We start from the raw sequence: 13,783 nt of genomic DNA, 5'->3' as shown, positions 1-13,783 counted from the left end.
GATTTCCCTGGTGGCACAGTGGGTAAGAATCCACCTACCAATGCAGGGGACACAGGTTCAGTCCCTGGCTAGGAAGATTCCACATGCCTCAGAGCAACTAACCCCATGAGCCACAACTACTGAGCCAGGGCTCTAGAGCCCTTCAGCTGAAACTACTGAATCCATGCACTACAACTATTGAAGCCTGAAAGCTCTAGGGAGGCAGGTAAGGTGGTCTGGTATTCCCATCTCCTTAAGAATTTTCCACAGTTTATTGTGATCCACACAGTCAGACTTTGGCGTAGTCAATAAAGCAGAAGTAGATGTTTTTCTGGAACTCTCTTGCTTTTTTGATGATCCAGAGGATGTTGGCAATTTGATCTCTGGTTCCTCTGCCTTTTCTAAATCCAGCTTGAACATGTGGAAGTTCACATACTGTTGAAGCCTGGCTTGGAGAATTTTGAGCATTACTTTGCTAGCGTGTGAGATAAGAGCAGTTGAAGATGTGAAGGACCAGGTTTTATTTTTTGTGGCACTTTCAGAGCCTTTTGGGGCTTCCCAAGTGGCCCTAGTGGTAAAAAAAAAAAAATCCGTCTGCCAATGCAGGAGATGCAGGAGACGTGGGTTCAATCCTCGACTTGGGAAGATCCCTGGACAAGGAAATGGCAACTCACTCCAGTCTTCTTGCCTGGAAAATCCCATAGACAGAAGAGCCTGCAGGGTTACAGTCCATAGGGTCACAAAGAGCGGGGCACAAGTGAGTGACTGAGGATGTACGCACACACCGTGCCTGATCCAGTTATGTTAAATTATTGCTGAGTGATTAAGTTTATTGCTTTGATGAGTGTCAGTGGCAAAGATGGACCAAAATATCTTTTATTGTAATTATTGTGATAAATTTATCCATACTCAGAGAATGTTGGATATCCTGGAGAATTAGAGCCAAGTTCAATGAGTGAATTAGCTCTTAATGGAGTTGGCATCCCTTCCTTAAATGTTTCTTCTAGAGCGTTTAATGAAGACTAATGAAAGCTAGGTCCTCTTTATGTGTTGGCTTAGTTGTGAGTGGGGTTGTTGTATTATTACCATGGATGCAAAAACACTTTGCTACCTGATGAGCTCTGACGTTGTATTCAGAGGCTAGAAAGAAGATGCTGATTTAAAATAGATCAAGTTTCTCCTCTGAGGAGTTCTATAGAGGTCAGTGAGTATTTTAGAGGTGCTAAATTTACTCCTCAGAAAAGCAGCTTGTTTCCACCTTGTCTCTAGAGTTTTAAAGATGTCACTTCTTATTTTCTCCAGAAATTTCATCTGAATTTTTTTTTACCTTCAAATCAGTACCTAATTATTTGAGTTTATTAAGTACTTGCAAGCTTTCATTAAAAACCAACCACATCACTGTATTTCTTATTTTGATCTAAAATGAAAATCTTTTGAATCTTATTTGAGGATAAAAAGTGCTCAGTTGCGCCTCTATACATTTTATCCCAGTGGTTTCTGGAATCAGTCTCTTCTACATGTAATGTGTGAGATGGTGAAAATGTCAGGTGAAGGACTATGGAGGGCCTTGTTAGCCATGTTTAAAAAAAAAAAGAAAGAAAATTTAATCCAAAGGCAGTGGAAAGCCAATGGAGGTTTTCAGAGAAGTGTGATGAAATCAGATCACTGTTTTTTTTTAAAATTAGTTTATTTTCTATTTTTGAACTTTACAATATTGTATTTGTCACTGTTTTTAAATAAACACTCTAACATTGTTAACATTGTGAAGAGTGAAATGGAGAGGGTGCCCAAAGGATCTAAGGAAACCAGAAAAGAGGCTATCTTTGGAGTCTCGATGTCAGTTTCTGGCTTAGACAAGAACGCAAAAGCAGTGAGGTTGGAAAGAAATCAAAGCCTTTAAGTGATATATTTGGGAGAATGAAATAACAGGTCATGTATTTCAGGGGTAAAGGAGAGTCAAGGGTCATGACTGTCTTCCAGGTGTCTTCCATGAACCATGGAGAGAAGAGAGAAAGATGTATCCTGAAGGAGGGAACACATGGGGACCAGTAAGTTTAGGAAGCACGGAAGAGAAAACATTCAATTTTATATTCGTTTTCATCTGGTGATGTCTTGTAGGCAGTTGGACTTGTGGGCTGGAGCTCAGGAGAGTGATCTGGCTAGTTATATAAACCTGAGAACCACATGCATGTAGGATATGAGTTATGGATATAGATATACAGTAAGTCCCTTACATACAAACCTTCAAGTCACGAACTTTCAAAGATGTGTGTTCCATCACTGTCAGGCATGAGTGAAACTGCAGCTCATCCTCTGTCTCCTATTGCTGACAATCCTTTAGCTCTACCATCTCCCACCTCTTCTCCCTCCAGTAACTCTTGTTGCCTGTTCACTTGATGCCAGCCCCCTGTATGCCAGCTGTTGAACTGTGCTACTGTACTTTTCAAGGTACGGTACTGTAAGATTAAAAATGTTTTATTTCTGTGTTTGTTTTTTATGTATTATTTGTGTGACAAGTATTATAAACTCATTACAGTACAGTGCCATGTAGCCAACTGTGTTTGTTGGGAACCTAAGCTAACTTTGTTGGACTTATGAACAAGTTGGACTTATGATTGTGTTCTCAGAGTGGAACTTGTTTGTACATAGGGGACTGACTGTAGTCTCAGAGCGTATAGAGGCAGGAAAAGGCCTAGGAGAGAACTCCAAGACCATCGAACTTTTAGAAGCTAGTTATGGGGAAGAGGAGCCTGCAAGGAAGACAGGAAACACAGCTAATGGAAAATCAGCCATTTAGTTGACCAACCAAACAACTGGTCACAGGGCAAAAATGACGTGATGGAAGCTGAGGGAGAGTTTTGAAGAGAAGAGAGTGGTCACAGACTCACGTGCCCCTGAGAGTGACATAGTATGAGCACAGAAGAAAAAAAAATGCCTAGGAGGCCTACCCTGGAGGTTCAGTGGTTAATACTTTGAGCTCCTGATGCATGGGGCATGGGTTTGATCCCTGGTTGGGGACCTCAGATCCTGCACGCCACTTAGCCAAAAAAAAACCCAAAATGCCTAGGATATCATCATTGCCTGTGATAAAGATAGTTTCAGTGGACCAGTGCATAACACTAGATTGGAATGGGCTGGGCAGAACACGTATGGGAAGAACGTGGGGATGGGGACGGTTGCTAATTCTTTCAAGAAGCTTTGCTGTGAAAGATGAGAGAACTTATAGCTGAAGTGGACTGTGGAGTGGAAGGCTTGTTTTAGAGTTCATTTGCTTGTTCTAAAAATGGGGAAAGAAATGAGGGAGAGAGAAAAGGAAAGAGAGAGGAAGAGAGAGAATGATACAGGAGTGAGAAGGGATAGTCAAAATAAGAAATCCTGAGAAGGCAGAAGGAGAGAGCCAGTGTAGGATAAAGGTCTAAGAGGAGGTGAATCTCTTCTTTTGAAACCAAAGGGAAGAAATTGAAGAATTGTTATGTGAGTAATCTTGTAGGATATCTAATCTGATGCCTTTTACTTCCATTGTGAAGTAGGAGTTAAGATGGTCTGCTTTGAGACAGGAGGAGATAGGGTTAAAGAGAGAAGAGAAAAAAGGAAAAGTCGTTGCAGAAAATAAGAGTGATTTGAAGGGAAAAGCACATAGTAAGATCGGGGGTGGTGCCGAGCAACCATCTGAAACTGGCAGCTCTGCACTGGTCGTGGTGGCCATCTGTTTACCTGCGATGCCTTCCGAGAGCGTTTGGCCCCTCAGCGGAAGTGGTGCATTAGGGGAGAGACTGATATCCATGTAGGCAAAGAGGTTGAAGGAATTTTCAGTGAAATCTTTAGGAAAACCTTAGAGATTGGCTGAGAGCCCAGTTCTAAGAAGATGGTTGCAGCTACCATATCCACCATCTATCCCAGAAGGGAGATGGTGAAGGACAGGGAAGCCTGGCGTGCTTCAGTCTATGGGGTCACAAAGAGTCGGACATCACCTAGCAGCTGAACAATAGCAACAAAAATTCCATAGCACAGTAACTTCCAAACTTTTATTAGCTTCTGACACCTGTCAGCCCCATTCCTGGTAGCAGTTACCTCTGGTCTTTCTTCTGGATCCTTCCCTTTACATTGTCAGAGGCCAGGAGAAAACTGGAATTATGATACATGGACACATCATGTCTGCATGAGCTAGAAGCTGTGGAACCAGAACTCCAGCACTTTAGAATAACTGAGACGATGTGGAAGTCCAGTGATCTCATCACAAGAAATAAATTAATTTAAATTCAGTGTTGTTTTTATTACAAAGTGCAAAAAACCTCTCCTTGACTGATGATTAAGCACTAGTCCTCATCTACAACCCACAGGAACTTCATAAGCAATAGGGCAACATCAGACACAAGTCTCTTATCCTTTTAGAGTGAGCATTATGTTTTTCTTTCTTACAATATGGTAATGTATTAAGTCCAGTTTAATAGAACCTCAAGTTCTTACTCAGAGTGTTTAGCATCTTATTAGCATAATAAACAAGGCATCTCGTTTCTGTCATGTCAACTTATCCAAAGTATGTTTTCTAGTCACTTTCCCAGATACCATGGTATATTGCTGAATATTTGGAAATAGAAAAGCACAAAGCTTAACTGGAAATTTTTTCATACACTTCCACTTATACTTTGGTAAGTATAATACCAAAGTCTTTTTATTTCAAAGAGATAATGATGCTTAGATTTTTGCCTACATTCCTATGACTTTTATTTTTATACTGTGTCATTTTTTTTAACTCAGTAAACTGAGATAAGGGCTTTCCTGGTAGCTCAGTGGTAAAGAACTCATCTGCCAATGGAGGAGACGTGGGTTTGATTCCTGGTCGAAGGAAATGGCAATCCACTCCAGTATTCATGCCTGGGAAATCCCATGGACAGAGGAGCCTGGTGGGCTACAGTCCATGTGGTTGTAAAAGAGTTGGACATGACTTAGAGGCTAAACAGCAACAAAACTAAGCTAAATATGGTCTATATTTTGTTATTCTTACATAGCACATGTTTCTTTCATCTTTTGGAGTATTGTGAATATAGATAATCCTTGCTGGTCCTTTTGCAAAGAATGAAATATCCGGGATTGGGTGCTAAATTCAGGTTTCCAACTTTAAAAATCCTGGACTATAAGTAGGAATGCATGTTACCCAAAATAACTGATCATAACAAAGACTTTACAATAGGAAATAGAGATCTGCCAAAGCTCATTAATTTCTCAGGCACAGGTCTGAAAGTGCTTTTAAACTTAAATTGAAGGTTAAGAAAAATACAATTGAATTAGGCCTACCATCATTCAAGATTTTCTTGAGAACTAAGGCTGAATTGATATTTTTTTTCTTTCACTATGTATAAAGAAACTAATTTGTTGAAAATCACCCTCAGTGTTCTCAGTTGGAACACATTACTAGTTTCATTGACTTGAAGTCTTTTCATGATTTTTAAAATTTAGATGTTTTAGGGATTCCTTCACCAAAGAGCTGATGGCCAAATAGTACCTTTAACGAAGTTTCCACTGAAAATGCATAGTCACAACGGATCATAATAGAAGAATATACAGGCAAACAATAATCTCAGATTTTACTAACATAGGTCCTTGTAATCAAATTGCTATGGTTGAATGAACCCAAAGATTCCACCTGCAATGCAGGAGACACAAGAGATGTGGGTTTGATCCCTGGGTTGGGAGGATCCCCTTTAGGAGGAAATGGCAACCCTCTCCAGTATTCTTGCCTGAAAAATCCCATGGACAGAGGAGCCTGGTGGGCTACAGTCCAAGGGGTCGCAAAGAGCTGGACATGACTGAAGTGACTGAGCATGCCCACACGTGCGCGTGCACACACATACACACAGACAGACAGACACACAGTTTCCCTAGATTATGGTTTCTCAGAATGGATGAGATCATGAAGGAGGAGGACTTCAAAGCTAATATGATAATATAAGCACTCTGGAGGCTTCAACAGTGACATGTTTTGTTTGTACGTGATCATCAGTCGTTTTCTTCGTACGCTGTCTTACTCCAAGATTATTACCTCTGCAAACTCTTCATTCAAGCCTTGAAAGCCTTCCTACCAATTTGCCTCCTTAGTCAGATTCCTTTCTTCTGTGCTCCTTCCTGGGCTTCTCACAACTGTCAAATCGATGTGCAGCTTTTTCCTACACAGAACTTAATCTTTCTTTGCCTCCACATCTTGGAATATGCCACCCCTTTTGCTTCTTTATTTGTGCTTATCCATATTCCCTTTCACAATTTGACATATATATGTATTTCTAATAAATACAAACCCCCAACTTTGATAGTGAATTCCATGTGGCCCTTCAAACCTCTATTCATCTTTCTCTTTCTGGGAAAGCAGGAGTAGTGAGTTGTTTTGCTATTTTTATCTTTAAGACTTTGGCCAATCCACTTAGATTCATTCTGTTTCCATATTACGAATAATGCTAGTGCTACTTTCCTGGTGGATTTGTAGTCATGATTAAACAAGATAATGCATATAAAGCATGCATTTAGAACACGGCTGGCACATGGCAAAGTTTTAATAAATCTTATCATACTAAATCAAACATGTATTTTCTAAGCCTTTCCTTGTGCTCAGTTCATTCAGAATAATGAGGAGAAAGAAACCTAACTCAAGGTGAAGTATCTTAACAGAGTTTTTGCACTTCTGTGGAAAGCTTCAAAATCAACTCAGTAAGTACTTAGAAAGCAACTACCACAGGCTCAAGTGTTGTACTATGTGTTAATGCCCAAGGATGATTTGTACAACATTAAAATCCAAAAATGGATTCTGAAAAATTCTGCCAGCTGCCAGGCTGGATTACTTTAAATCCATGTTTTCAAAATGTAAAACTCTGTTCTAAAGGAAAAGTCTTTAGTAAAACCTTTGCTTTCTAAATCTCCACAGATATTTTACCGTTTAAAAGAAGGCAGCTTCCACAGGCCAAGGTCTTTGTGTGCTTACTGAAACTTAAAAGGTTAAAAAAAAAGTTAAAACAAGTGCCTGGGGCCAAAAGAAGTCTTCAAAGATATTTTCGTTGTTAGTTTCCTTTGGGAAATTCATAAATTCTTTCTCATATCTAAATATTAGCAATAACTTAAAAATAGGTGGTCCAGTGGTAAAGAATCCTCCTGCCAATACAGGAGATGTAAGAGACGTGGGTTGGATCCCTGGGTCTGGAAGATCCCCTGGAGAAGGGAATGGCACCCCACTCCAGTATTCTTGCCCAGGAAATCCCATGGACAGAGGAGCCTGGCAAAGCTACAGTCCATGGGGTCTCGAAAAAGAGTCGGACTGACTGAGCAACTAAACAACAACAAAAATAATTTGAAAATGTTATTAACGTTTCTTTTGTTAATGGTTTTGTTCACAAGTCCATTTCCAGAAATTTCTGTTTTGAGACAGTCTGCAAGAATGGACCTTCAGTTACCAGAGAACTAACCTTGGTAATTTGATCTTTCACAGCATTGTTTTAGAATGAGACTAGAAGCTCTGATCTGTAGTATTTTGTCTACATATCCTGGGAGGAGTTTCACCCTTTTAAATTTTGGATTGCAATTGCCTCTCTTCCAAGGCTACTCATTTTTATCGAAGTCTGAGTCTATTGAAGTCGTCAGACCTGAACTTGGGGAGGGTAATTTGAGAGCGCCTTCCTAGGAGTGAGGCGGAAACCTGAAACCGTAACCAGTCACGGGGGTGGGATTAACGCCCCAAACTCCGCACCGGTTTCTAACTGATGGGAAGCGACGAAGTGGGTGGAATCTTCTGACCCTGCCCCCGGGCCTCCGTAGCTAGGGACGCTTCGGCCCAGGCAACCACTATGGATCAGGACGAAGCGTCGACCACCGTGGACAATATAGTCACGCAGTTCAACACCTACGAAGATTTCCTGGATTCGCAGATCACGACCCTGGACTTGTACTACCTGGAGGTAAGTAAGGGCGGCCGCCCAGTAGGGTGGCCACCGCCTTTGCGTTCCCTGGGCCGGCGCACGATCCTGAGCCCCCACGTCGTGGGGTGTTCGCCCCCTGGCGGTGAAGCTTAGGGATTGCAGGGGCGGCAGTTTCCCGACCGCGGCGCCAAAGCCGCTGCGGTGGAGCCGCCGGGTCTTTACCGCCCCCCACCGCCCAGCTACCTGGGCCTGCGCTGCGTCCCGGCCCCTTGCGTCCGTGACGCCGCGCAGACCCGTGTCGGTGCGCACGCGCACCACACGCGCCGCGGAACCTCGGTTGTCTGCCCAGCGCCTCCCTCGCCGCCTCCTGGCCGCTTCCCTTCCAAAGACCTGCCTCTCCCAGCTGGGGGGCTGGATTCGGAGACCCGCGGAGACCCTTCTAGGGGCTGCAGTTCAGGTCTGACACCCTGTTTCTCTTTGCCAGTTTGTATCAAAGAACAAAAGGCAGTATCCTTCCAGGTGTATCTGGTGTTCTACTGGGCATTTGGTTCCCTGAACTGTAACCCCCAGCTAGTTGGTTCAGAAAGTGCTTTAATTACGGGTACGCGTTACAGCGCCCTGTAACTGCAGGCACAAGCTGACTCCTGTTTATCGAGTCGATGGAGCACAACTATTGCTGACAGTTAAAAAAAAAAAAAGCCTGCAACACAGCAAAATCGGACGTAATTGGGATTGGCCACAGTCCTCCTCTGGCTTCTTAAAGGTATTGGGGATGGATGGGGAGCAGGTGGGGGGCGGGGAGGAGGGCCGAAGGATTAAAGTGCTTGGCCTCCTGGAGGAGAACCAGGATGAACAGGGGGAAAATAATGGGCTGCGGGTCCTGAGAAGCAGGATATGGACCGAACGTCCCTGTAGCCCTGATATAGTCCCCAGACCAGGCAGACTAAGTGGACACTGACTTGGAAATTCTGCTGTTTTGGAGCCAGACCCCAGAACCCCAAGCTGCCCCATATTTAGGCCGGAGAGAGCAAGCACTGCTATGTGGGTCCACTCCACATCTGAGTCTCAGAAGGATCTGTATCCTGCAGTGAACTTCACAAATACTTATTCACCACAACAGTAATTCTTTTAGTGTATTGAAATTTTTGGATTTGGAGTCCAAAATGATCGTATTAAGTTAGATTTTACTTCAGTGGGGATTCCAAGGTCTGAAAAGTGCTTCTCCAAAACACATTCATGTGCTACATAGAAATATAATTTTTTTAATACAATATATTTGACATGTACACAATGCTTTCATTTATTTATTTATCCTTGGCTGCACTGGGTCTTTGTTGCTGGACTCCAGCTTTCTCTAGTTGTGGTTCTTGGGCTTCTCATTGCTGTTCCTGGGCTTCTCATTGCCGTGGCTTTTCTTGTTGGAGTAGAGGCTCTAGGTGTGAGGGCTTCAGTGGCTGCTGCACAGGTGCCCAGTAGTTGTGGCTTGTGGTTCCTGGAGCTTCAGTTCAGTTCAGTCACTCAGTTGTGTCCGACTCTTTGCATCCCCGTGGACTGCAGCACACCAGGCTTCCCTGTCCATCACCAACTCCCGGAACTTGCTCAAACTCATGTCCATGGAGTTGGTGATGCCATCCAACCATCTCATCCTCTGTCATCTCCTTCTCCTCCTGCCTTCAATCTTTCCAAGCATCAGGGTCTTTTCCAGTGAGTCAGTTCTTTGCATCAGGTAGCGAAAGTATTGGAGTTTCAGCTTCAGCATCAGTCCTTCCAAGGAATATTCAGGACTGATTTCCTTTAGGTTTGACTGGCTTGATCTCCTTGCAGTCCAAGGGACTCTCAAGAGTCTTCTCCAACACCACAGTTCAAAAGCATCAATTCTTCGGTGTTCAGCTTTCTTTATGGTCCAACTCTCACATCCATACATGACTACTGGAAAAACCATAGCTTTGACTAGACAGACCTTTGTCGGCAAAGTAATGTCTCTGCCTTTTAATATGCTGTTTAGGTTGGTCATAGCTTTTCTTCAAAGGAGCAAGCGTCTTTTAATCTCATGGCTGCAATCACCATCTGCAGTGATTTTGGAGCCCCCCAAAATAAAGTCTCTCACTGTTTCCCCATCAATTTGCCCTGAAGAGATGGGACTGGATGCCATGACCTTAGTTTTTTGAATGTTGAGTTTTAAGCCAGCTTTTTCACTCTCCTCTTTCACTTTCATCAAGAGGCTCTTTAGTTCTTCTTAGCTTTCTGCCATAAGGGTGGTGTCATCTGTGTATCTGAGGTTATGATATTTCTCCTGGCAGTCTTGATTCCAGCTTGTGCTTCATCCAGCCTGGCATTTTGCATGATGTATTCTGCATATAAGTTTAATAAGAAGGGTGACAATATACAGCCTTGATGTACTCCTTTCCCAATTTGGAACCAGTCCATTGTTCAAGCTACTGCACAACTGCTCTCATCTCACACGCTAGCGAAGTAATGCTCAAAATTCTCCAAGCCAGGCTTCAACAGTATGTGAACCGTGAACTTCCACATGTTCAAGCTGGATTTAGAAAAGGCAGAGGAACCAGAGATCAAATTACCAACATCCTCTGGATCATCAAAAAAGCAAGAGAGTTCCAGAAAAACATCTACTTCTGCTTTATTGACTACGCCAAAGTCTGACTGTGTGGATCACAATAAACTGTGGAAAATTCTTAAGGAGATGGGAATACCAGACCACCTTACCTGCCTCCCTAGAGCTTTCAGGCTTCAATAGTTGTAGTGCATGGATTCAGTAGTTTCAGCTGAATGGCTCTAGAGCCCTGGCTCAGTAGTTGTGGCTCATGGGGTTAGTTGCTCTGAGGCATGTGGAATCTTCCTAGCCAGGGACTGAACCTGTGTCCCCTGCATTGGTAGGTGGATTCTTACCCACTGTGCCACCAGGGAAATCCAGGAATGTAATTTTAAGGAACTGGAAACATCTCACTTTAGTCCTATCTTTTCAATGAACAAATTGTGTGACCTTGGGCAGAAAATTTGATCTTTCTGTAATTATTCGTTAAAAAAAGCCAGGTGGTATTTCCAACATATTTTCTGACTTCAAAATCAAGCTTTTAATATTTTATACAGATAATATAAAATTAAAATCATAAAGGCTTAGTTTTATGCCTTGCATGGAAGTCACTGAAGTAAATGAGGGGCAAAAAGTAGTGGTGCCAAACAATGTTTGCATCTAAATTTTTGAGTATCTAAATAAACAAGAATGAAATATAGACAATAAATACCCCAATAGGATATAATTATTTTTGTAGAACATGTGCACAGTTGTCAAGCTTAAGCTTAAAATTGTTAAGACAGGTTTCAATTTTTTTAAGGCAGAGTTTTTCATGTGAGTTAGCAATGAAACTTATTGACATTGATTAGGAGTGAGAAGTTAATATTTTGTGTTATATCAACCATAATTTCAAAGGTCTCCAAAATGGAAAATGATGACTATGTTTGGGGGAAAGATAAAGAAATTTACTTTTAAATTTGATATTAGTTAAGCCATTTGCTTTCAGCCAACTTGTTTCATTGGCCACTTTAATGCTGGCATAATGGGCAAATGGAGGAAGATGGAGACTACACATGGGCCAGTAGCGTGGGCGCCCTCTTGAAAAAGCTGATGTAGCTGAATATCCAACTCAAACAACAGGCATTTGACTGTCAACAACCAAGTTGAATACCTACAATATAGCACCATTTCTCAAGGGAACCAACCAACCACTTGGTGGCAAATTGATCACACTTGGCCCCTTCAACTTTGGAAGGGTCAACAATTCAATCTGATAGGAACAGATACATTTGGTAGTAATGGGTTTGCCTCTTCTGGCTATAGTTGTAAGTCTGCTCCACTATCTAATGGCCTATGGAGTATTTTTTTTCTCTTGGAAAAAAGCTTTTAAATATCATGAAACTATATCAAATGTTTTCCCCTTTCATGATGGCGGTAATCATGTGTAACTAACCTGCTACCAAGTGGCTGGCTAATCCCTAAGCCTTGGGCTTTTCATTTTCTTTTCTCATAGCCTTCAACACACTTAGAAGCAACCAATGCCGTTATCTTTCTTGTTGCCACTAAATTGTCCTCTGGCAGAAAACACTTGGTTACCCAAAGCCCTGACTTCACTGCAGGTCTGTAAAGTTGATAAATTAAATAACTTGGCCTCTGCACTTCACTGACTACAGAATAATCTTTTCTACCATAAATGGGACTTGTAATACTTTTAATAAGATCAGAGAACCAATTCTAAGTAAACTAGAACCATTCAGAGAATCTGTCCTTTAAATTTCCATTCCTCTGGAATCATTGCCAATAGCCAACTGTGACTTATTCAGAGTTCAATAAGAGAAGCAGAACATGCACACACACACACACACACACACGCAGATGTAAATATATGTGTGTCATGTATGTTTACTTTCTTATAGAGATTTCCCTACACCATTATGAGAACTGTTTAAATGGTTGCTGAAGGGCTGTTTTTTTAGTGTCTGGAACCTGAAGTCATTAGGACAGACAGCCAGGAAGTAAAGTTACATGAGAAGTGGGGAAACAGGGGGAAATGGACCTGTAAAAATGCACTAGAATTCATAAGGACAAACTGGAACTTGGATCAGGCCCTCACCTCTTCTACACTTCCAACTTTGATGGTAGAAGGTCTGCAGGAGAAGCTAATATCTTTAGTTACAGAGCTAAACATACTCATGCACCTGACGCAGGAGTTGGAGGAGGTAAAGGAGAAGATCCTGTAAGAGCTAGAATGATATGGCTGCTCCTCTTCTATCATCCAAAACTATTGCAAATGTCTCTCATGGTCTAACCTAACCTATAAGTAACTAAGGAAGGAAAATTATGGAAACAAAGCTCCAGCTTAGCTTAGCTAAGTTGACAGAATACAGATTCACGGCATCTGCCACATTTTACTTTTTTACAAGGAGAGTGAATTTAAGTCTGACTTGTATAATTAAAAATTAATAAAAGAAAAGCATGTAATTTTCTTAAATCATCATAGGACCTGTGTAAACCTGACATCAATCCAGAAAATGATGGCACAAAATGGAAAGCTAAAGATAAATTTTACTTATTAACTGAGTGAGAAATGAATCTAGGAATATGATAAGAAACAATAGATCAGAGATGGCTAAATACTACTGTTAAGTAGTATGGTTTATCATAGGAATGCAAGGATGGACTCAGACAGGAACGATTGCACTTCTCATCAGAAATAATACAAGCCATGGAACAATGGGATAACTTTCTCTAAAGTGCTGAAAGGTTAAAAAGTCAACCTGTAACACTAATCCAGCAAAAATCTTTCAAAAATTAAGTGAAATAACTGAAGAAATCAAAGAGAAAACAAAAAGTTCCTGAAAAAAATTAAAGAGAAGACCAACAATCCAAAATCTAGGTGATGAAAGCAAAAGCAGTTCTAAGAGGGAAGTGTATAATGAAAGAAGCTTTTTAGGAAACAAGAAAAATCTCAAATAAACAACCTAAACTTGCACCTAAAGGATCTAGAAAGAGACAAACAAAACCTGAACTGAGTAGAAACAAATCATAAAGATCAGAGCAAAAAATAAGTGAATAGAGACTAGAAAAACAGTAGAAAAAATCAATGAAATTAAGTTATTTCTTTGACAGATAAATAAAATTGATAAACTTTTACCCAGTCTTATCAAGTAAAAAAGAGAGAAGGCCCAAACAAGTAAAATCAAAAATAAGAAAGGAAATGTTATAATTGATACTGCAGAAATACAAAGGATTGTTTAAGAGACTACTATGAATAGCTGTATGACAATAAAATGGACAACCCTGTAGAAATGGACAAATTCCTAGAAATGTACACTCTCTCAAGACTGAACCAGGAAGAGATACAAAATATGAA

General features: G+C 41.3%; 1 protein-coding gene across 5 annotated transcripts in view; it reads left to right on the top strand.

Annotated features, from left to right (window-relative positions):
• The first annotated feature begins 7,789 nt into the window (after nucleotides 1-7,789).
• The window catches only part of CFAP299 (cilia and flagella associated protein 299), a 638,853-nt gene continuing 632,859 nt past the window's right edge, over nucleotides 7,790-13,783 (top strand). For all 5 annotated transcript variants that reach the window (XM_081583846.1, XM_081583821.1, XM_081583840.1 and 2 more), the window contains exon 1: nucleotides 7,790-7,916. In XM_081583846.1, coding sequence (XP_081439972.1) covers nucleotides 7,806-7,916 — 111 coding nt within the window. In that variant the 5' untranslated portion in view covers nucleotides 7,790-7,805. The remainder of the gene's footprint in view (nucleotides 7,917-13,783) is intronic.

This window comes from Giraffa tippelskirchi, chromosome 1 (assembly GCF_054371585.1).
Source record: "Giraffa tippelskirchi isolate mGirTip1 chromosome 1, T2T-mGirTip1v1.2.pri, whole genome shotgun sequence".
NCBI classification, from domain to species: Eukaryota; Metazoa; Chordata; class Mammalia; order Artiodactyla; family Giraffidae; genus Giraffa; species Giraffa tippelskirchi.
Note: the sequence above shows the minus strand (reverse complement) of the source record. Positions and strands in the feature narration are given on the sequence as shown.